This window comes from Leptodactylus fuscus, chromosome 3 (genome assembly GCF_031893055.1).
Source record: "Leptodactylus fuscus isolate aLepFus1 chromosome 3, aLepFus1.hap2, whole genome shotgun sequence".
NCBI lineage: Eukaryota > Metazoa > Chordata > Amphibia > Anura > Leptodactylidae > Leptodactylus > Leptodactylus fuscus.
This window is the reverse complement of record NC_134267.1, coordinates 190,458,411-190,480,267: the sequence shown is the minus strand read 5'-3', so window position 1 is coordinate 190,480,267 and position 21,857 is coordinate 190,458,411. Positions and strand designations below refer to the sequence as shown.

The 21,857-nt window shown below is 42.7% G+C and overlaps 1 protein-coding gene across 2 annotated transcripts in view; it reads right to left on the bottom strand.

Moving 5' to 3' along the window:
* NGEF (neuronal guanine nucleotide exchange factor) overlaps positions 1-21,857 on the bottom strand; it is a 123,182-nt gene that overhangs the window by 37,965 nt on the left and 63,360 nt on the right. For both annotated transcript variants that reach the window (XM_075268921.1, XM_075268922.1), the window contains one exon: positions 4,244-4,386. In XM_075268921.1, the coding sequence (XP_075125022.1) occupies positions 4,244-4,386 (143 nt within the window). The remainder of the gene's footprint in view (positions 1-4,243; positions 4,387-21,857) is intronic.

The window sequence follows — 21,857 nt, the reverse complement described above, 5'->3', positions numbered from 1 at the left end:
TTTTTTTATGCCTATTCTCAGGTTCCACAAGCAGAAACCTCTGGCACCTTCACTGTCAATGGAAGCTGAACTGCAGTGAAGGCGCTTGGCCATAATACATTGCGCCCATATGATATTTTAGAAGTGGCTCCGTCCTGAAGATAGGCCATAAAACAAAGCTTGGATAGCCCCTCTTTTTAACCTGGTTTCTCCTAATGCCTCTTACTGGTATACAGGTTCTAATAATACAGGGAAATTGAGGCTGGATATAGGCACTTAAATCAGTCATATCTCAGAGAGTATTAGATTTTGGGTCAAAAGATGAATTTCTCAAGTCGGGATTGGGAGCAGTTACATTTGTATATAAATATGTCAATCCCAAATGTGTTTTCAGTTGATCTCTGGAAATACTAGTAGAACTGTGATTTTGGGATCAAGTAAAAAGATGAGATTCTTTACTAGTATGTTTTATAATGCCTGAGATATAACTGTTTGCAGTGTCTGTGTACAGCATAACCAATATTTAGAGCATATATACAGAACATATAAATAAGACATTAACAGGCACATACATGGAAGTGAGCTAAAATAATAAAATAAAATGCTTCTCCTTGCTGCTTAACCATATTAGGGTTTTTTAGGTTTAGATGGCTACCCTTAGAATAAGTCATCAATGGGGCCTCATGGGGTTTTTTGCCTTCCCCTGGATCAACACTGTAGGGGATTGTAGGGTTAAAGGTTGGACTTGATGGATTGATGTCTTCATCCAACCTCATCTACTATGTAACTAATATCTGATCAGTGTGGGGTCCAACTACTGGCAGCAATGCTTTCACTTCAAAGGTAAGTGACTATGTGGACTATACTTGAATTGGGCTAGGATAAAATACCAAGCACAGCCTCTATACACCCAAATGCTGCAGCTGATTGGGGGGGGGTCCGAAGTGTCAGACCCCCAAAGTTGGGACATTGATGACCCATTCCATGGAAAGGTCATCAATATTTAACTCTCAGAAAATCCCTTGAAAGCTTTCTTGATACATCAGTGATTTTCATCCATGTGCAGTCCGCATTTTCCATGGACAGTACATGGATCCATTGAATTCTATTTAGGTTTCTATACTTCCATTTTTTTCACAGACTGTAGAAATAAAGAATATAACACACATTTCCTATTTTTGTCCAATTTTTATACAAAATAATCCCTTGCAAGTCAACAGGTCAGTAAAAATCCCGGATAGCACACTGTCAAACATTATCATTTACAATGTGGATTCATTATAATGGTTATGTAATGTCGCTTTTGTGGCGTAAAATAGTTTCCATTTCGGAACTTGTGACTATTTAATGGCACTTGTGACTAAAATAGTCACAAGTGGTGTTTTGCTTTAGCCTCACCACTTTTGTCACACCATCAAGGGGTTAGTGTAGATTTGGGTCTAGGAACAAGGATGTCTCCTCACCATGAATTAAGCTGGTGCAGGAGCATCAAGACTCAAGACTGCCGTACTTTGACATGCATGATGAATCCTCCCAATGTGAAAAATAATATAGGATTATAATTATTAGGATTATTATATAAGATGGAGTATCGTGAACACACATATAGAAAACTGCTGAAGAACAGAGATTGTCAAGGATAACATAAGGGTCATAGGCATTACAGTCTTACTGTATTGAGTAAGAAAATCAAGAGGCACAGCATTTAGCGGATACATTGTATGCAAGACTGGTGGAGATATTAGGCAGTCTTCCACAATGACAACTGCTACATGTTTACAGAGAAGCCGTCCCTCGAAGACATGGGGTCTCTAATAATTCAGTCCCATTCTACGATCACAGATGACACTATAACCATAACGGCCATAAATACCAGCTATAAGTCCTATAGACTGAAATGCAGAAATGTTGCTAAATAGGCTGAGGTTTCCATTTTATACCATTCAGTTTACACTACAGATGGGCATAGAGTGCAGAATACAGTAAAGTACAGAGTGGGAACGACAGGACATCTGGGCACACGATGCCTACAGAACTGACGTATGGTTACATATATAAATATCCCATTTTGCTAAATCACAGCATTTATAGCAGCAAGACTCTACTGCTGCTGTAATTTTTCCTTTGCCAGAAGTGGGAAGAGTTGTTCCCATGTCAACGATTTGCGAGCTGTACTTCTCCATTGGCTCAGAGAGGGTAAATACTAATGCATGCATAACTACACTGATCTGCAAAACAAGCGGAAGCACTCCGCCAATCACACTCCGCAAACATCCTAAGCCTTAACCAGTCAGAATCCATGTCATTGTTTGCTGTCATTGTCATGCTGCGCCCTTGCTCAGTGACTGCAGCTGACAGTCAGCGAGTAACAATACACGGCCTGGAACAGTTTGTCTTCATCTCAGGCTTAATGGGGCATGAAGAGCTGAGCTGACACATCCCGGGATTTTTGGCTCTGCATATTGTTGGCCCACAAACAATTTTTTTCCTCTCTAAATAAACCAAATGAATGAGACTGTGGAGTAACATACGAGGTGTCTGCCTTAATATAGAGCATGTCCTAAACACAGTATCCCAGTATTCCCTCACTAGGATTATATTTATAGGCGCCGCCGGCTTATGGGTCAGAGGAAAACGCATTTGTTCTCATCTCTGATTCATTTTGATTATAATAAATTTTACGGTAGAAAGGAACAGAAAACTGTAATAAAAATATGCCTGTCAGCAAGCCAATATACAGCAAATTTATCTATGAGTAGGGTCAGGGCTGGCCTGTCTGGATGATGCCTTGTGCACTTTAGATTCGTTATTTAAAATTATTTTTTAATACGCCCCAACATACATGTGAAAAACTTATTGTATTTCGTCAATACTGTAATCCAGACTCCCTGTAATAAATAGTATATCCATACTACCCCCATAGGAATCCATACTGTAGTGCAGTGGTTCTTAACCTTTCCTAGTGCAGTACCCCATAGTGAGAAAACATCTCAACCGAGTAACCCAAAGTAGTGATCATTTATAAAATGTTAATAAAATAGAGCTTCAATTGGAGGCCTCAATTATGTAATGGCCCCCTCCGTGACCCCACATTATTTTTACAATAATAGTCGTCATACTTCAGCGCCTCATATGTAATATAATGGCCTTCACGTATAAAATAATGCTCCCACATATAATGGCCCCACACTCAGTGATGTTTAAGGAGCAAGTGGTAAGTTGCATGCATTACTTACCATCAGGTTGGATTAAGGGTACCATGGGCCTCAGGCTGTTAAGAAAGTGCACCTTCATTCATGTCAAAGACCCCTGTGACAGAATAAGGTCTCATAGTGGCCCCTCCACACCGTATAATGTCCCATAGTGGCCCCTCCAGACAGTATTATGTCCCATAGTGGCCCCTCCAGACAGTGTAATGTCCCATAGTGGCCCATCCACACAGTATAATGTCCCATACTCGTCCCTCCACACAGTATAATGTCCCATAATGGCCCCTCCCCACTGTATAATGTCCCATAATGGCCCCTCCCCACTGTATAATGTCCCATAATGGCCCCTCCACCCTGTATAATGTCCCATAGTGGCCCCTCCACACTGTATAATGACCCATAGTGGCCCCTCCACACTGTATAATGTCCCATAGTGGCCCCTCCACACTGTATAATGTCCCATAGTGGCCCCTCCACACTGTATAATGTCCCATAGTGGCCCCTCCATATTGTATAATGTCCCATAGTGGTCCCTCCACACAGTATAACATCCCTAGTGGCCCCTCCACACAGTATGATACCCTATAGTGGCCTCTCTACACAATATAATGTCCCATAGTGGCCCCTCCACATAGTATAACATTCCCAGTGGTCCCTCCACACAGTATGATACTACACAGTGGCCCCTACACACAGTATAATGTCCCATAGTGGCACCTCCACACAGTATGATACTCCATAGTGACCTCTCTACACAGTAAGTTATCCTATAGTGGCCTCTCTACACAGTGTAATGTCCCACAGTGGCCCTTACATTAGTAAATTTAAATTTTAGGGGTTCATCTCCCACAAAGTTTTATTATATCCCAGATAACTGATGAGATATTCTGCACAACTGCTATTTCGGATATTAGTACTGGATTTTACAGTGCTATTCGTGCACCCCATGTACAGTAGCTACATGCCTGGTAACTGGCTCACATATGAAAGAAGGATCGCTATGTGCCTAGATCCTGGCAGGTCACTGTAACCTTCACCCTCTGCACCATTCTTACCTACGTGTCCTATGAAGGTTTTCAATGAGTCTGAAGGTGCAGGGTAAACAGCTGGCAGTGCCTCTGTGCTGGTTGATGTGCACTCTGGAGGGGAGGGGGTGTCCGCGGGTGGGTTGCTGGAGTCCTCATTGTGAAGATATTCCCTGTTGGAAACACAATGAAATCTGTGACTAATCTAATAATTTACAGCAGGGCACATGTAAAGACATCTGAGATTATATAATGTTGACATACCCTGTAGGAGAAAAATATTCATATACAACAGTCCTTGACCCCATTGAAACCATTAAAGAGGGTCTACCAGCGCCCAAATCACAACACAAGTAAAAACTGAATTATGTAGATCACTGTATAATCTTTCCTCATACACCATTCCTTTTCCCAACAATTTTTCATTTTTGAGAAGTTTGCAAAATTAGTTTTTTGGTGCACCAGGATTGTGGCTACTTGTTTTTTCTCTACACTGCCGCATGTCACCCAAAAAAAAACTTATGGAACAATGCTTGACCTTCCCATTAAATTTTAGTCCCCTTGTTCAAAGCAGGGATTTAATACAGGGACAAGTGCTGTGGTCAGTGACAACTGCAGCGAGTCTAGTCATTTTTGGGCCATCACAAGAACGTCCAACAATCGTAATTTATTTTTTTAAAAAAATCTTATGGCAAGTGTACATTAGGGTTAAAAGAGTCTTCCAGCTTTAACAATCCATATAAACAACAGAAACCTCAAGGTTTTCCAGACGTCTACTTATGTGGGAACCTTCATTGTTTACCTCTACGAGCTGGTCCTATTAAAGGGGTTTTCTAGACTGATCAATTGATGATCTTAGCGATTAATTGATAATTGGAGGGGGTTCAACACCAAGACCCCCACTGATCTTCAGCTGATGACCTATCCTAGAGATGAATTGATAAAGCCTGGAAAACCGTTTAGGGGTGTGGCCACATGCTAAAAACGCTGCAGAAATAAAATGCAGCAGGGAAAAACAATGCAGCTTGCATCTTGCCTTTTCCTCCCCAAGTATTTCTATAATGTGTGGATGAGAATAAACAAAATCGTATTCCCTTTGTTGGAACCAAAATATGCTGCGGAGTATCAGCTTTTCACAGTCCCAGCAAGTCCCAGCATAGTGAATGGGATTTTATTTAATCTCATCGACGCATTGCAGGGAAAAAAAATGGCGGAGAAAAGTTGCATGTTTGTTTTACTTGCAGAAACATTGCATTTCCCCATAGATTTATGTGAGGGGGAGGCAAAAATTAAAAACATGTTTTTCACTGCGTTTTTTTTCCTGCTGTGTTTCCATTGCATTTTTTCCACAGTTTTACTTGCTTTTCACTACACGTTGCCTTAACCTTTGGGTATGTTCACACACGAGTGGAAGGCACTAGTCTTTAGGTGGCATTAAAAAAAGAACAAAAAAACGGATCCTGTCCAATATTCAAGCAGAGTTGGCCTGAACCTCCCATTGAAATGAATGGAAGATTTTTTTTGGTGCGTTTTTGACCTTGTTTTTGGAACTTCTTATTTTTATAATAAAAATTCTGCTTTAATATCAGATTGCAAAATTTTCTTTTGCAATCTACCCTCCGCAAGGAGAGATCTGACAATGGTGTACATAATATCGTACCTTCTGCGCAATGAATATTGTAACCCTTTACTCCTATGACCTGACTGCTTATTCAGTACATGGGTTCTGGTGACCCTGACTTCAGTCTGCACATTGGTCTGTACATTATAGTACTACTTGAGTGATGTCAGAGCCATGCTTCTATGTCTTTAGTACTTAAAGAAGAAGAATAGAAGATTATTGTATTCAATAGGACAAACAGACAAAATTACACCAGGCTGTAACCTGTATTTACTTCTGCAATAGGCAAAGCCCATACAGATGATCCGGCAATTGGCGCTATCAACAAGCAGGTTCATTGAAATACTCCACGATTACTCATAGGAAGTATTTATAGCTCAGGAACCAACGTGCTATTATTATTTGCTTCACTGAACACAAGACGCAAAACAGTGAAGACAGATTTTATTAAATGTCACAGGATTCAATGCACTGGGAGAATAGTTTCTTCCCATGATATGCGGAAATGATTGTATTTTATGCTAAGAGAATAAAGCATCACTCCTTTTGTACAGCATATCCGAGTGCTTTATAAGATTCATTGAAAGTGGACTTTGAATGGAGAGCTAGTGCACGTGCTCCACCCAGGGCCGGCGTCAGTACCTGGCATACCTGGGCAAGTGCCGGGACATGAAACTCCTGATGGGGCTCACTCGGCACTGGCCCACAGCCAGCTGGAAATGGTCGGGGGCCGGATCACAATGACAACGGTTGGGGAAAGCCTGGTTCCCTGACCGCTATACATACCGCTAATGGAGAGGGGGCCTGGAGATAGCTTAAGATTCTGTATGTGGTTTGGATGACGCGGCTTGAGACTCCCTACTGGTTAGATTCATTCATTTGGGCCTAATCAGTGGTGGAAGCCACAACAGAATGCTGATACCCTGCAACCTGAGCCAGGGGCAGAAAATAAACGAGAATCCACGGCAGATGTCCACTGCAAATTCCTATTTACTTTCTGGTGTCCAAATCGGTTGTATCTACTTGTACTGGAGTGGACTGTAATACAGTCCAATCTATGTGTCTCCCTAAGCAAAAAACAACCAATTTTGATAGTTTTTTTTCTGCAGTGGGCATCAGTTTCTCCAAAAGCGTCCCACTGGGGCTCTGACGCCAGACTCCGCACAAACCTCCAGCCGACCCTGGCTCCACCCCTGGAACTCTGTTCACAAGATCAGTGGGGGTCTCAGCAGTCAGACCTCCACTGATCTATCAGCTAGCAACCATCATGTTTGTTCACATTTGCATGCACAAATTCATCTTCCGTTGCAATAGTAAATAAACATGACCATAACGGAAGCTAGCGTTTGTCATGTTGTGTACATTAGTGTCAATGGGAACAGACACAGATTCTGTCTGTGACCGTTCTTACGGAAGACAGCAATGGCCTTTAGTAACGGTAACGGTAGTAACGGTACAAAACTCCCCCTTAGAGTTGCAAATTTTCTTTAAAGAGATCCTCCAGATCTATAACATTAAGGGCCTAACCTTAGGATACAAGAAATATAAGAAATATAAGAATATAAGAAACTTTATAAAATATCTTATTAAAAAATATGTTTTCTTCTCCATTTATGAGGTTGTGTAGCACGTCTCCTATTCCAGCAAAAGGAGCAGCACTACAATTCCCATCGCTATACAATGAATAGGGCCACAGCGCTGAAGAGCATACCGAAACAATCACAAGCAGGTCCCAACACCTGGAGGCTGCCGAAATAGCAGATCTCTGAAGGGTCGGCGTGCCGATCCCCCCAGATCACATACTAATAACTAGAGATGAGCAAACACTGTTCAGATTAGCCGTTCCGAACAGCACGCTTCCATAGAAATGAATGGAAGCACCTGGCACGGCGACCGGCCGCCAGAAAAGTGTACGTGCCAGGTGCTTCCATTCATTTCTATGGGAGCGTGCTGTTCGGAACGGCTGATCCGAACAGTGTTCGCTCATCTCTACTAATAACCTATTCTGTGTATAGTTCATTAGGTTGAACAATGAATTTGGGACAGGACAACCCCTTAACATGGATCTTCTTACACGTAGACTTAACTATAAAGGTAACCTGGGGAGAGGGGCATAGCATATTCAGTGTCTGAGCTGGAGATTCCTTGAAGAACTAGGTAAAACACAGCTCATTAGAGGATCTCATTTCCTGAAGACCTCATCCTTGTACATCTGATCAGGATGCTAAGCACCGGACAGATCTTCCATTTTCTGAAACATGATTTTACATTTAGATGTCTTAAGATGAACATGAGATAAGATAAATGTCAAGCTAAATGTCAGCGGCATAAGAAAGTCATTCCATTAACCCCGATAGATTTTATTACTGATTTTAGGTTAAAATAAAGCATCTCCATTTTTCCTTCCTATATCTTGAACATGGTGTATACCTTGGGCTGAGGATTAAGAATTAAGACCTCTATCCCGGTAAGGGTATCCGGCCACTATATAGGTAATTATATAGGACCCCAACATGCATACTAACAATGATCTCTACACGTGAGAAGAATGTGGAGCAGCCTGAGACTCTGCCTATGCCAGTCGGGTCATACCCTGCCAATTTTCATGTAACCCTCATTTACTTTCTTGATACTAGTTATTTGACATGAAACTTCCTTTTTAGGTTTCAGGCTGGTTTAATAAGAACCATTTAATAGTTCTCAGAAGTGAATTAAACAAAGGTCTGAATTATATTATTTTGGCAATTCCCAGTGGCACTATATAAGTACTGAAACATAAAAAACGTCAAACAGAATCCCCTAATCTACTAAATACAGTTTATATGGGCAGAGTGAGAAAGAACAGATGAAGTCACATATTATGCTCTTCTCTGAAGAAGACTTTTGGCATTGAGATTTTAACTGCTTTTACGCAGAATATTTTTATGGCGAGGATTTCTTCCGCTGATAATAAGTGTTTTCTTCGAATGCAGAAATGTGGAAAGCAATGTCTCTCAATAAGTCTTAAAGGGCACTTGTTTCTGGGTAAAGCCATCATTAGTACAGCATCCTGGAGTGCTGCAATTTTTGGTGTTTTTCTGTTGTGCCTCCAGGTTACGTCTCGTTCCCAGTTACATTTCTCCATTCACAGTTAAAAACCCATGCCTTGGTTCAGCCCTGGCCAATCACAGACCACTGGGCGGGTTTTTAAGAAGGCTATAGTCTCCTCGGTGACCATTGAAGGCCAGTCTAACGAGAGCAGTCACCCTGTGCAGTTCATGCTGGGCTGTGCAGGAAGAAGACTCCCCAGATGGGGAGTGGCATGAGAAGAGGAGTAGTTGTGGACAGATCTCACCGAGCCTGTAACATCTCTGGGCAGCCTCCTATGATCATAGCAGGGGAGTTGGACTGTGACTGTGTTGTTTATCTGAGTTAATAAACAGTTACATCGTTTTCACTGCATCCTGGACTCCTGTGTCGTGCCTGCACCACCAACAGGGCCCTTGTGAACACCTCCACACCGGCTCAGAGAGGAGAGGTCTCTTCTCCAACTGGAAGTGCCCCGGGGGAATACTACTACCACCACCACCATCCAGTAGAGCTGCTGGAACCCACTGTACTGGGTTTCCGGCCCTGGAGTGTGATTAGGATGCATGTGGAGTGTGCTCGGCCCAACCCTACGCCACTATAACTCCCATCCTTCCATGGTCTCCTCCACTGGATTGCGGCATTAGGACATCCTTTAGGAAGCCATCTTTGTACATGGATAATATATGAAATGAAAGAAATTTTTTGAGAGAAGTCCTCAGTAGTTGATACCTTTTTTAATGGCTAACTTAAAAAGTTTTTTGATGACATATTTCGAGCTTTCGAGACTATAGAGGTCTCTTCATCAGGATGGTATAACACAATTTCTGAAGGTAGGCATATATATACACAGAGAAATGGAGTGTTAGATGCAAAATAGATGGAGAACAGAACACAATGTAAATAAACATATATATCAGTTCCCAGGGAAGTTCTCTGGGTTTATAGCTTCTTTGATCAGTGACGTGGTGTCTAGTGGTTGTAAAACGTCATAAAACCCTGGGCCTGGTTTAACCCCCTTTGGAGCGTGTCAAAGTTCACCATAAGTTTAACCTCCCATATGAGGCGATGTTTTCTGCTCTTGAAATTCCCTCTCAGTACCAGGATCTTCATATCCTGGGTCATATTATGATTTTGATTGCAGAAGTGTTTTGGCACAGGGAGGTCCATTCTCTGTTCTCTAATCGTATGTCTGTGTGAGTTCATCCTCATCCTAAGTGACTGTCCTGTCTCACCTACATACAGGCCCTCAGGACACTTAGTACACAATATCAAATACACTACATTAGGTGTGCTGCAGGTGAAGTTACCTGGGATCTTGTAGTGTCGATCGGAGTTCGGGATCTTTATTTTGTCCGTAGTCAGTATGTGCGGGCAGGTCTTGCACCTCTTATTTCCACATGGAAATGTTCCTTTGTTAGTTGGAGGTGACAGTGAGCTGCTAATAATCATATTCCTGAGGTTTGGTGGCTGTCTGTAGCACAGCAGGGGGGGGTCTGGAAATATGGATTTTAGACGGTTGTCTTTTTGCAGTAGTGGATGTAATTTGCGTGTGATTCCTCTCAGCGTCTCCAGGTGGGGGTTGTATGTGACAACCAGGGGCACCCGATTGTTCTCCTGTTTGGTGTTGTATTTTAATAACTCCGATCTTGGTATTCTGGTGGCCCTGTTGATTTGGTTTTCAACTGTTCTTGGATGGTAACCCTGCCTCAAGAATGTGTTTTTGAGGCCCCCAATGTGCTTGTCTCTGTCCACAGGGTTTGAACATATGCGATGGTATCTGATGGCCTGGCTGTAGACAATGGAATTCTTTATGTGTTTCGGATGAAAGCTATCCCATCTTAGGTAGGTAGGGCGGTCAATCGGCTTCCGATACAGCGATGTCTCAATTTTGTTGTCCTGTATCTTGATGACTGTGTCTAGGAAGTTTATTTCAGAGAAGGAGTGATTGAGTGTCAGGTTGATGGTGGGATGGAACTGGTTGAATTGTTCATGGAAGGTTTTCAGCTGTTCCTCAGACCCAGTCCAAATGATTAGGATATCATCAATGAAACGGTAGTAGGCCAGAGGCCTGGTGGTGCAGGCGGATAGGAAGTCACTCATGGATAATATATGAATGGAAAGACTACATGAGTGGAATATACAACCTAATGGACGCCATTGGCTCAACTGAGCTAACTTGTATGCAATGCAGAAAAAAAATCTATTAGCAGAGGTTGATGAAATAACTAAAGGGGTGCAGAGATAGCAGTTGGTACCAGGCCCTGGAGCTCCAAAGGTATTTCTGCCCTATAAAATATAACACTACTCTAAATGAAGCCCAGGACCTCACACTGGCTCTCAGGAGCTTCACGTTACACCTCTAGTACAGCACGGTGGCTCAGTGATTAGCTGTGTTGTCACACTGGCGCTGGGGTCCTGGGCTCAAATCCAACCAAAGGCAATATCTGCATAGAGTTTGCGTTAGTTTCCTCCCACATGCCAAAAAATATACTGATAGGTAAATTAGCTTCCAGTAAAACTATTGATTCTTGTGGGTATTGGGGGTAAGTGCCTGTATGGCAGTCACTAACTCTCCTACTCCACAAAGATCCCTGTGCTTTCAGTACCTTTGGCTGCCTTCACACGGAATTTACTGTCTGCTCATTCTGAATGTAAACTCGTTCAGAGTGAGTGGCATAAAAAAACAGATCCCATTGACTTCAATGGGTGCCGGCATACGCGCGTATCACATTGAAAGCAATAGGTAAAAAAAAGCCTCCCATTTATTTCAAGCATAAACTCTGTGTGAAGGCTCCCTTAGTGAGAAAAACACATTACAAATGTTTGTCATTGAATGAAATGTACAAGAATTGTGCAGGAAAACCCTAGGCCACCAGGGATAATGCGTAGTGTTGTTAACCCACAGAACACCAGGGATAATGTGTAGCTAACTTAAGGACCACCAAGAATAATGCAGAATATGTTGCAAAAGTTGACCCCAAATCCACTAGATTAATAGCGATTACAGGGAATTTATGAAGGCTCTTAAATCGCAAATTTATGTTTAAGACTGTTTTTCCTTCACCTCTGCCACATTTCCAGAATGGCCTTACCTGGCCTGACAAACTCACTGTAATGTATACCAGTCATTTTGACTGCCACGCAGAGAAACAGAAATGAAGAATTCACTAAGGTGCAAAGCAATGCAAAATAAAATACAACAAAACTGGTGAATAAAATGGGATTCTCAGACCATCCCTACAATATCTAAATAATACATGTAGCAGCCATGACAGTATTATCACATGTAGCTGTAGGACCAGAACCTGGGCTCAGTTTGCACATATTTAGGCCCTAATCACATCTGCGTTGGGACCCCATAGACTATAGTAGGGTTCGTTTGGTTTCCGTAGGTATCCACTTTTAATACATATAGGTTTCCGTTCAGGGGGGTCCCCAAGTGGACTTGCTGAACAGAAACCCGAACACAGATGTGAACCAGGCCTTAGTAGGTTTTTGCATGTATTTTTTTTTGTAGCTTGGGAGTGATTTCAAAATCTAGAAAAAATACTGTATATAGAAAAGGTGTAACAGCTGTGTGAGCGAGATGACACCATCTATAAATAATAGTATACGGCCAAATATGACAAGCAATCCAAGAAAGCATCTGGTCCAGCTAGAATAAATTGTCTTGTGGGACGGGCAGGCAATGCAAATGAAACCAGAAAGGGCAAAATAAACACAAGGTCAAAGCGTTTGATTCTTCTTTTAGATCGATTTAAAAAAAAAATAAATGTAAAAAGACAGAACCAGAATAGCGGCTTTGTATGTGTGCGAAGAAAGGGCAGAAGAAAGCAGCAAGATTGTTCTGCCATAACAATGGATTTCATATTGAATTGTCAGTAACAATTATTCTAAAGTGGATGAGATGAAAGTGGCTGAGATCATATTGTATTGTTAGATTTTATGATATTGTACAGTTACTCTATAGACTAAGACATTAACATTTAATGATAGACGTTTCTAGAGCTTTTTAGTCATGACCTAAGTAAAGGTCATCAACTTAATATCTGTGGGTGTCCGACACCTGGCGCCGAACCCTGGAATAGCTGTTTGAAGCAGGAGTCACATGACTTGATCATAGCTCAGACCTCGTTCACATCTGCGTTGGTAATCCGTACGGGGGAGTTTGCATGGGGACCCCCAGGAACGAAATACCAAATGCACTAGCAAGCGCTGAGCAGTGAAAGCACACGGATCCCATAGACTATAATGGGGTCCATGTGCTTTCCGCGAGGACTCTGCACGAGTCATGTGGACAGGAAAGTACTTCACAATCTACTTTCATGTCCGCATGTTCCATGCGGAGATCTTGCAGCAAGCACACGGACCTCATTATAGTCTATGGGGTCCATGTGCTTTCACTGGCGCACCGCTTGCCAGTGTTCAGAGGGTCCCCATGCAGACTCCATGAACGGATTACCAGACACAGATGTGAACTAAGGGTCAGTCCCACTCTAGTGAATAGGCTGAGCTGTGATAATAAGCACAGCTGCAGCACATATGTATGGCGCTGAGCTTGGTAAGCTTTGAAAAGGACACAGAGGAAAACACAATGATGCAATGAATGATGCAATGCATTTCTGCCGCAGTTTTTACCACATATTTTTTGTTGTTGTTCTTGCGTTTCGCTATGTAGGGTCTTAACCTTAGACTATGTCCCCATGCTGCAGAAACACAGTGTTTTTTGTTGTAGATTTTGCAGACTTTTTAGCGCCAAAGTCTGGAGCACACGCAGCAAAATCTGAAAAAAAAAAAATGCTTAATTTCCAAAATGTAAGTCCATATATATGGACGAAACTGCAATAACCTGCACCACCAATATTAAGTTACACAGTATGTGCTGGTGCAATGGCCCTTCAAGCTGGCACTCTTCAAGAGTGAGATCCCCCTCACTGAACTGACTGCCGGCCTATTCTAAAGAATCACCCATAAATATTCTGATTCTAGAAAACACCAATTTAAACAGCAATAAAGTTATTGTAACAGTATCTTCAACCACCCAACAAAATCGTAAATTTGGTTAATCCCTTTTAAAATAATAATACAATGCGCTACGATGCGAATGACAATATAACAGATTCAGCAGCCTCAAACATGCAATACCATTAACATCGATAATAAATAGCTCTTCATGGGACCTAATAAACAAGATATAAAGTAGAATTCAGTAGATTGATTTAGGAAATCTGCCATGGATTTTGCACATTTTAGACGGTTTTTTTTCTCTGTAACTCAGCTGGGTTCACACAGAGATTTTATTGGATAGGATTTTGAGGTGAAGGCCGCCTCAGAATCCGGTCCAAAAAACAGTGCACCATACAGTGGCATTCTGCTCCAGATTAGGCCCAAATGAATGGGCCTAGTCGGAAAGGAAGGTGTCACGCTGCGGAATCTGTGGCGAAACCTGTCTTAAGAAAGGGTATGTCACTTCTTTTTTCCACGAGTGGGAACAAACCGCTCACGGAAAAAGGAACCCATTGAATTTTATGCGGATTCCGCGTCAAACTCCTGACCAAAAAACCCTGTGTGAACCCAACTTTAGGGTAACAAATATGTCAGGGTACTGAAGCCACTGATTCTTTTAGAGGTTGTTCACCTGGACTATACTTAGCAGCAACAATTATTATTATTATTATTTATTTATATACCACCGTTAATTCCATGGTGCTTTACATTTGGGGGATACATACAGTACACAAAATATACAGGTAGATATAATACTGACAGTGATCGGATGGCACAGTGGGGTAGGGGGCCCTGCCCGCGAGGGCTTACAATCTATGAGGGAAGGGGGTAGAGACAGAAGGAGATGGGGAGACTGTACAGATGGCAGTGCGGTGATAGTGTTATTGGAGGTTGTAGGCCTTCCTGAATAGATGAGTCTTCAGGGCCTTCTTGAAGCCTGTGATTGTGGGGGTCAGTCTTATGTGTCTTGGTAAGGAGTTCCAGAGTATGGGGGATGCACGGGAGAAATCTTGGAGACGGTTGTGTGAGGAGTGGATGTGGGCAGAGCGGAGTAGGAGGTCATTGGAGGATCTGAGGTTACGTGTGGGCAGGTAGCGGGAGATTAGTTCAGAGATATACAGAGGGGACAGGTTGTGGATGGCTTTGTATGTTAGCGTTAGTAGCTTGAACTCGATTCGCTGGGCTATAGGTAGCCAGTGGAGGGACTGGCAGAGGGGAGCAGCCGATGAGGATCAGGGGGTGAGGTGGATTAAGCGAGCAGCGCAGTTTAAGGTGGACTGGAGGGGGGCGAGGGTGTTAGCTGGGAGTCCATGCAGAAGGGTGTTGCAGTAGTCTAAGCGGGAGATTATGAGGGCTGGGACAAGCATCTTGGTAGTTTCCGGGGTGAGGAAGGAGCGGATTCGGTGGATGTTCTTGAGCTGGAGGCGACAGGAGGTGTTGAGGGTTTGAATATGTGGCTTGAAGGATAAGTCAGAGTCCAGGGTTACCCCAAGGCATCAGGCCTGTGGGACAGGGGTAAGAGGGGTTCCATTAACTTTGATAGATGGGTCGGGTGGAGGGGGCATACAGGAAGGGCTGAAGATGATAAACCCTGTTTTTTCCATGTTGAGTTTGAGAAAGCGGGAGGAGAGGAAGGAGGCTACGGCCGCTAAGCAATCGAACTCTGGCCAGCAGGGAGGTAATGTCTGGTCCAGAGATGTATATTTGGGTGTCATCGGCATAGCAGTGGTACTGGAAACCATGAGATTCTATGAGTTGGCCCAGGCCAAGGGTGTAGATGGAGAACAGGAGGGGTCCTAGGACGGAGCCTTGGGGGACACCTACAGAGAGAGGGCGAGGTGAGGAGGTGGTGTGCGAGTGGGAGATGCTGAATGTGCGGTCAGAGAGGTATGAGGAGATCCAAGAAAGGGCCAAGTCTGAGATACCAAGGGATGAGAGAGTTTCTAACAGGAGGGAGTGGTCAACTGTGTCAAAGGCAGAGGAGAGGTCAAGGAGGAGGAGGACAGAGTAATGGGGCTTGGCTTTGGCGGTTAGCAGGTCATTGGTGACTTTTGTTAGGGCAGTTTCAGTGGAGTGCCGGGGTCTGAAGCCTGACTGAAGTCTGTTAAAGAGCAGGTTGGATGAGAGATAGGAGAAGAGTTCTGAGTGGATGTGTTGCTCAAGAAGTTTTGAGGCGTACGGGAGTAGTGAGATGGGACGATAGTTGGCAGGAGAGGATGGGTTGAGGGACGGTTTCTTAAGTATAAGAGTGACAGTGGCGTGTTTGAAGGCAGAGGGGAAGGATCCACTGGTTAGAGATAGATTGAAGAGATGGGTTAGGGCCGGAGTAATGACTTCAGTGAGTTTGGGGATGAGATGTGACTGGATCGGGTCGAGCACGCAGGAGGTGAGGTGGGATTTGGAGATTAGGGAGGAGAGTTTTTCATCAGTGATGGAGGAGAAACAGGTCAGGGATGGGGAGCAGTGAGTAGTTGGGTAGAGGGGTTGTCGGGGGAGTAGGGTGAGACTGTCTCTGATGGTGTCAATTTTAGTTTTAAAGTAAGGGCTCGTTCACATCTGTGTCGTCGGTCCTTATTGCAGGTTTCCGTTTCCTGCATAAAACAGATGCAGGAGACGGAAGCCTGCAGGAAAATTTCTCACCCATTCATTTGAATGGGTGAGAAAGCTGTCCGGCCGTGCGCGGCAGTGAGCGTTTTGCGCTCTCCGCCGCGAAACCGGGTTTTATAATCCGGACACAGAGTCGGACATGCAGTACTCTGTGTCCGGATAAAAAAATCCGGTTTCGCGGCGGAGAGCCTAAAACGCTCACCGCCGCGCACGGCCGGACCCGATCTATGGTTTCCGTCTTCTGCCATGCAGAAGACGGAAACCATAGTACGGAGACCCCAGACGCAGGTGTGAACCCAGCGTCAGAGGCAAAGTCGTCAGCTGAGATAAGTGATGTCGGAGGGGGGGCGGGAGGACAGAGAAGGGAGTTGAAGGTGGAGAATAGCTGTTTGGGGATATCAAACACTATCAAACAATAACAAACAATATCAAACACTACTTAAAGCTTTTTTTCTTGAAGAATGTCTCAATATGGATCATTCAAGATGTCATCATCACTGGTTGCTGTGACAAAAACACTGTTGAAAACCCTAAAACTATCAACCAAAATGAATCGAGAGTGAATGAGTCCTTAGTTTCAGGTCCTGACCTCAATACCCACTGTTTCGCTTCGCTTTTTTCCCTTCCTCATAGGGTACTGCAATTGACTCCTATCTCTTTCCATATATATATATATATATATATATGATTCAATGTTTTTTTAGGAAACCTTGCCACCCCTCCTTTCTCTACAACTCCTTATTATTGTAGACCCTTATCTACGTGAATCGTCCTACATACCTGTCACTACTAATCCTGCTCCCTTTCCATACTAGACTTGTGAAGACTGTTATGCATTAGATAGTAACAGGCTTACGTTACAGCATAAAAGTAAGCCAGGCCCAGTATAATCCTAGCCCAAGGGGCTCAACAGTTGTTGCAGCACTCAAACTCAGCGACACCCAACTGGCACCTCTCCTGTGGGTTCTGGTGGCCACGATGTGGTGTCACACCAGTAGAGTATACATTGTGAAGTAGATAGTGGGTTTATACACCTAGTGGTCATTTTTGTAAATTTTGTTGAGAAGCAAAGAGAAATGCCTTTTTTTTTTTTCTAAAATGTTGGTTTATAGTGCAATATTCGTTGACCAACATATCCTCAACGTGTAGGCCTAACCTAATGTCCCCAAAATATAGCAGACTAAGGAATTTACATGTTGTAGTATTGCCACTGCAAATATAGTTTAAAAAATCATCCTTGAGGATTACGAAAAATCCATAGATTTAAGATTTCCCCAAATTATTGGCGCCATTGTTACCACTCAAGTCTAAGAATAAACATATGTAAATTCTTTGTACAGATTTGCAGATATTGCATAAACCGGAAACTAAAAATGGCAATGATATGGATATGACTAAGAATTTTTTTTTTTTTTTTTACCATTCCACTGACATATTTTGTTGAAGGACACTTGAGTGTCACTTTTGTGAATGGTTATTTGGAAGTTACGTCATCCTAGCTGACGCCTTGAACAGGGTTCACGAAAAAAAGAATACAATATACAGTCATTAGTTTGCAGTCAAGGCTTTCCAGAATCTATCACTGGAATCATAAACTTGGTCTCGAATTTAGATGTTGGCTGCATTCAGTCTACATGCGGTGCCAAGCAATGTACTGAGTGGGCGCTGCAACAATATAAACAATAGTTAATATAAAAGTAATACCAGTGTAAGACTGCTTAGAATGCACAAAACTTCTACAAGAAAGAGCGGAATGGAAGGATTTCCCTTATAATTACTATTATACGCCACAGGCTATACGAAAATGGAATAGTAAATGACTGCCATATTGCTGTAACCGCTGCATAATTACACTCCATACGCTTTATGTTACAAATGCTGTTTTCTTCCTATTTGGGTCAGAATTTTGCCTTAACCCACTTAGCTGCTGGAGGAACAGGCAAGAGGCACGCAAAGGAGATTTACAGAGACCAGAGAGAGTAGGGATAAGTAGAGGAGGAGGGACAAGGATAAAGTTCTGCTGAGAGATTTGCCACATAATAGACAAAATAAACTGGAACTCTAATTAAAATTTAGCCGTCGGCTCACTGAGAAGAGAACCAGGCCAAGTCAATAACATCCAGGAGCTGAGATCCATCTCTGAAAACCTTAATTTAATTCTGGTAAGACACCCCAGGCCCAGCATTTGTATACTAAACCATGCACACATAGATTCCTATAGGGTGGACAGTCTTTCCTGCTCAGGAGATAGAAGCTGAAATGTTATAATAAATTTCAATTAAGTTTTGGCCATCGGAATCCTGTGAATAAGACATTTAACATCTGAATTCTGTGTAATGGGTGAACCAATAACTATGTACAAGGGCAAGAAAGAGGAGGAACAGTTCGGGTAGGCACCATCCCCTTAGATACTAAGTGGGGAGAACCTGTGCAGAGCTCTTCTTCTTGACTTGGGAACTCACTGAAATTGAGGGCCAATTTTTAATGGCATCCCCTCTGTTCTTTTTACACCATTGACCACATGGCTCACTACCAAAACATGTAATGGGGAATGTGCTCTAATTATTTTGGTGGACACCTTCTATCAATCATAGAGTCACTGAACGCATCTATCTTCTCATGATGGTCCCATAGCAGAAGCTATGCCTGTGTAATGGAGACAGGAGTGGACCCCGTGCCTATGCAGGCCTAACTAAAGAAAGAACCAGGGCAGCTGGCTCCCCAGTACACCAGTGCTTCAAATGTTACCGCTGAAAATGCTCACCAACATTTGTAGGGCATAGTTTCAACGGGCACTTTATTTGAGGTAGTTTTTGGTTAGAGGAGAACGTCACAGTGGTTTCAAAATTTCAAACCAGTTTCCCAGAATGTAAGTAATGGCACCCAATGACAGAATTACATCCACTAGGCCCACAGAAACTCAGTAGCAAGGGATATGCCTGTCTCTCATGGACCCTGCAACTCGAGGCTATCTCTGCATTGCTTGCTTTACTGGCTTTTGGTAAAGGCCATCTTCTGCTCCAGAATCAAACAATAACTCGACTCATAAGAGTGTTTTCTGGTGGCACAGACATCCCAGAACAGGCTCCCAAAAGGTGTGTAAAAACTCCTAATATAGTGAATTTTTGCCACCCTGGAGTGATAGAAAATGTCAAGCCCCAGCATGCACAAGTGAACCTTGAGAAGCACGAAAAGGCATATCCTGATACATAGTCCCCATTGTTCCTGAGCAATCAGTGTACTTAGCTTTGGTCCCCAAGTTATTTAGGATCTGTACTGTCAGGATTGTCAGGCAGAAGCAGACAAGGGTGCGATTTTGAACTATGATACTGACTGCCTATAATTGGAGCTCTGGATCACACCCTGCTCCTGCCTGACACTGCCCATCTGATAGTACAGAGGCTAAGTACCACATCAGGCACCAAAACTAACTGCACTTTTTGCTCAGAAATGGTCGGAGCTAGAGAGAAAATTCCAAACGTGCTGGAATCAGTGGAGAGGTGCCTGTTAACAGATTGTAATAACTTGAGATGGTGGAGGTGGTTATAGGCTCTCTTTAAGGCTATTGCGCTACCAAACAGTGGAGCTTATGCCATGTGGTGCCTCGGCCTTAAAGATATTTTCTAGTTATATAAAGATATAATTTGACTTTTTTGTTCTGATATAGTAGGCAACACATCATCCACATACTCCATTGTGTTAGGAATATCACTGCCCTATGTGCAATTGTCTTTGTAATTATATTCAGTTTATTACTTGCAGATATATATATATATATATATATATATATATATATATATATATATTTATATAATTTAGCATTGGTGTACATATTACACAAAAATAATTACAATTAATTGTAATCTCCTTAGTTATTGATGCATTGTGGTCAGATTGTGTCTTGCCACCATTTGTACGCAACTATGCAATGATTTTTCCAGAAATTGCTCTAAAAGATGTCATTGTATTGCGGTGTGTGGAATCTTACAGTAGACAGAAATAAATTCTACTAAGATGACAATTACAATAGCATAAAGACAGCATCTGAGATTCACCACCTGCGTGAAGCCAGGGAGTATAGACACATAACTTTGGCTGTGAGCAGCTGAGAACAACGTTCTGTTTACAAAACCAATTTTGGGAAGGTAATAAAAGAGATAAAAAGGAGGCGCGATAAATAAATGTATTTTATGTGGAGTCCGTGAGAAGCCTGGAAATGATTAGAGAATGAGCTTGATTTGTAGCTTCACCTCCAGCGGGTGACATATACCTGGTAGAAGCTTACACAAGATCCATCTAACAAGATCCCCCTTCCCAGCAGTGCACACACACATCAAAGTAAAACGTGACATACTACAGCACCGATCGATGTCGGCAAAGAAAAAACCCAGAGATAGGATCCGTGGTAGAGGAATGTTTTATGAGAAAGACGTAGGGATGCCTTCAGAGAGCAAACAGTAGATATAATAATAGGCATCAGTACCCTGCAGCATCAGGCGGAGTGACAAGGACAACAACAAATGTGCGGGCCATGGCATAGAAGAGTCGCTCATACTAAATCTGTCTCTATATGCTACCAAAGAGAATGGAGGCACAGCACATCAATTCTTAGAGCGATAAACTTGTCACAGTACTAATATGACACATTAATAAAACTGCTATAAACCCGCCAGACAGGACTAAAGACACTTACTGCATGACAATAACTTTACCTCCAAAAAATATGCCGTGTCACTGTAATATCTGCTGAGCAAAGGTCTTTAATAGTGAATTGTACAGGAAGTGACAAATGAAACTTCACATGTGATGCATAAAATATTTATTTACATATATATAGTTATGGCATCTAATCCATGGCCCTAGAGCTGACTATCCCAATGTGCATATATACTTACTAACTCTTCCAGAAGCTCTAGGAGGGTCTGATATAGATGGGTGACCTCCAAGACTCCTGGAAGAGCAGACAAATCTTCAGGGTCACCAGTGTAGTGGACACAAAAAACAAACTTGTGTACCGAGCAACCTTCCGCTGTCTCTTCCTAGGTGGAAGGAAGTTTCTTGACAGTTCAATAGTAGGTGTTACTGGAGATACAACAGCAGCAAGGATGTCCCACAACCCCTTGGGGAGGTAACGATCAGAAGAGCTCGACCAAACAGATGGACACTGCGCTACTCCAGATGAGATGAGAATAAACAAGCACTTTATTGAAAATTCTTTACACGACGCAATTAAAAACAGCGTTTCGGGGATTCCCCCTTTTTCAAGCGTATCAGAATACACACACGTAACCTATAATCATAAAACAATAAGAGAACAAGGGATAGGATCGTATCAGATTC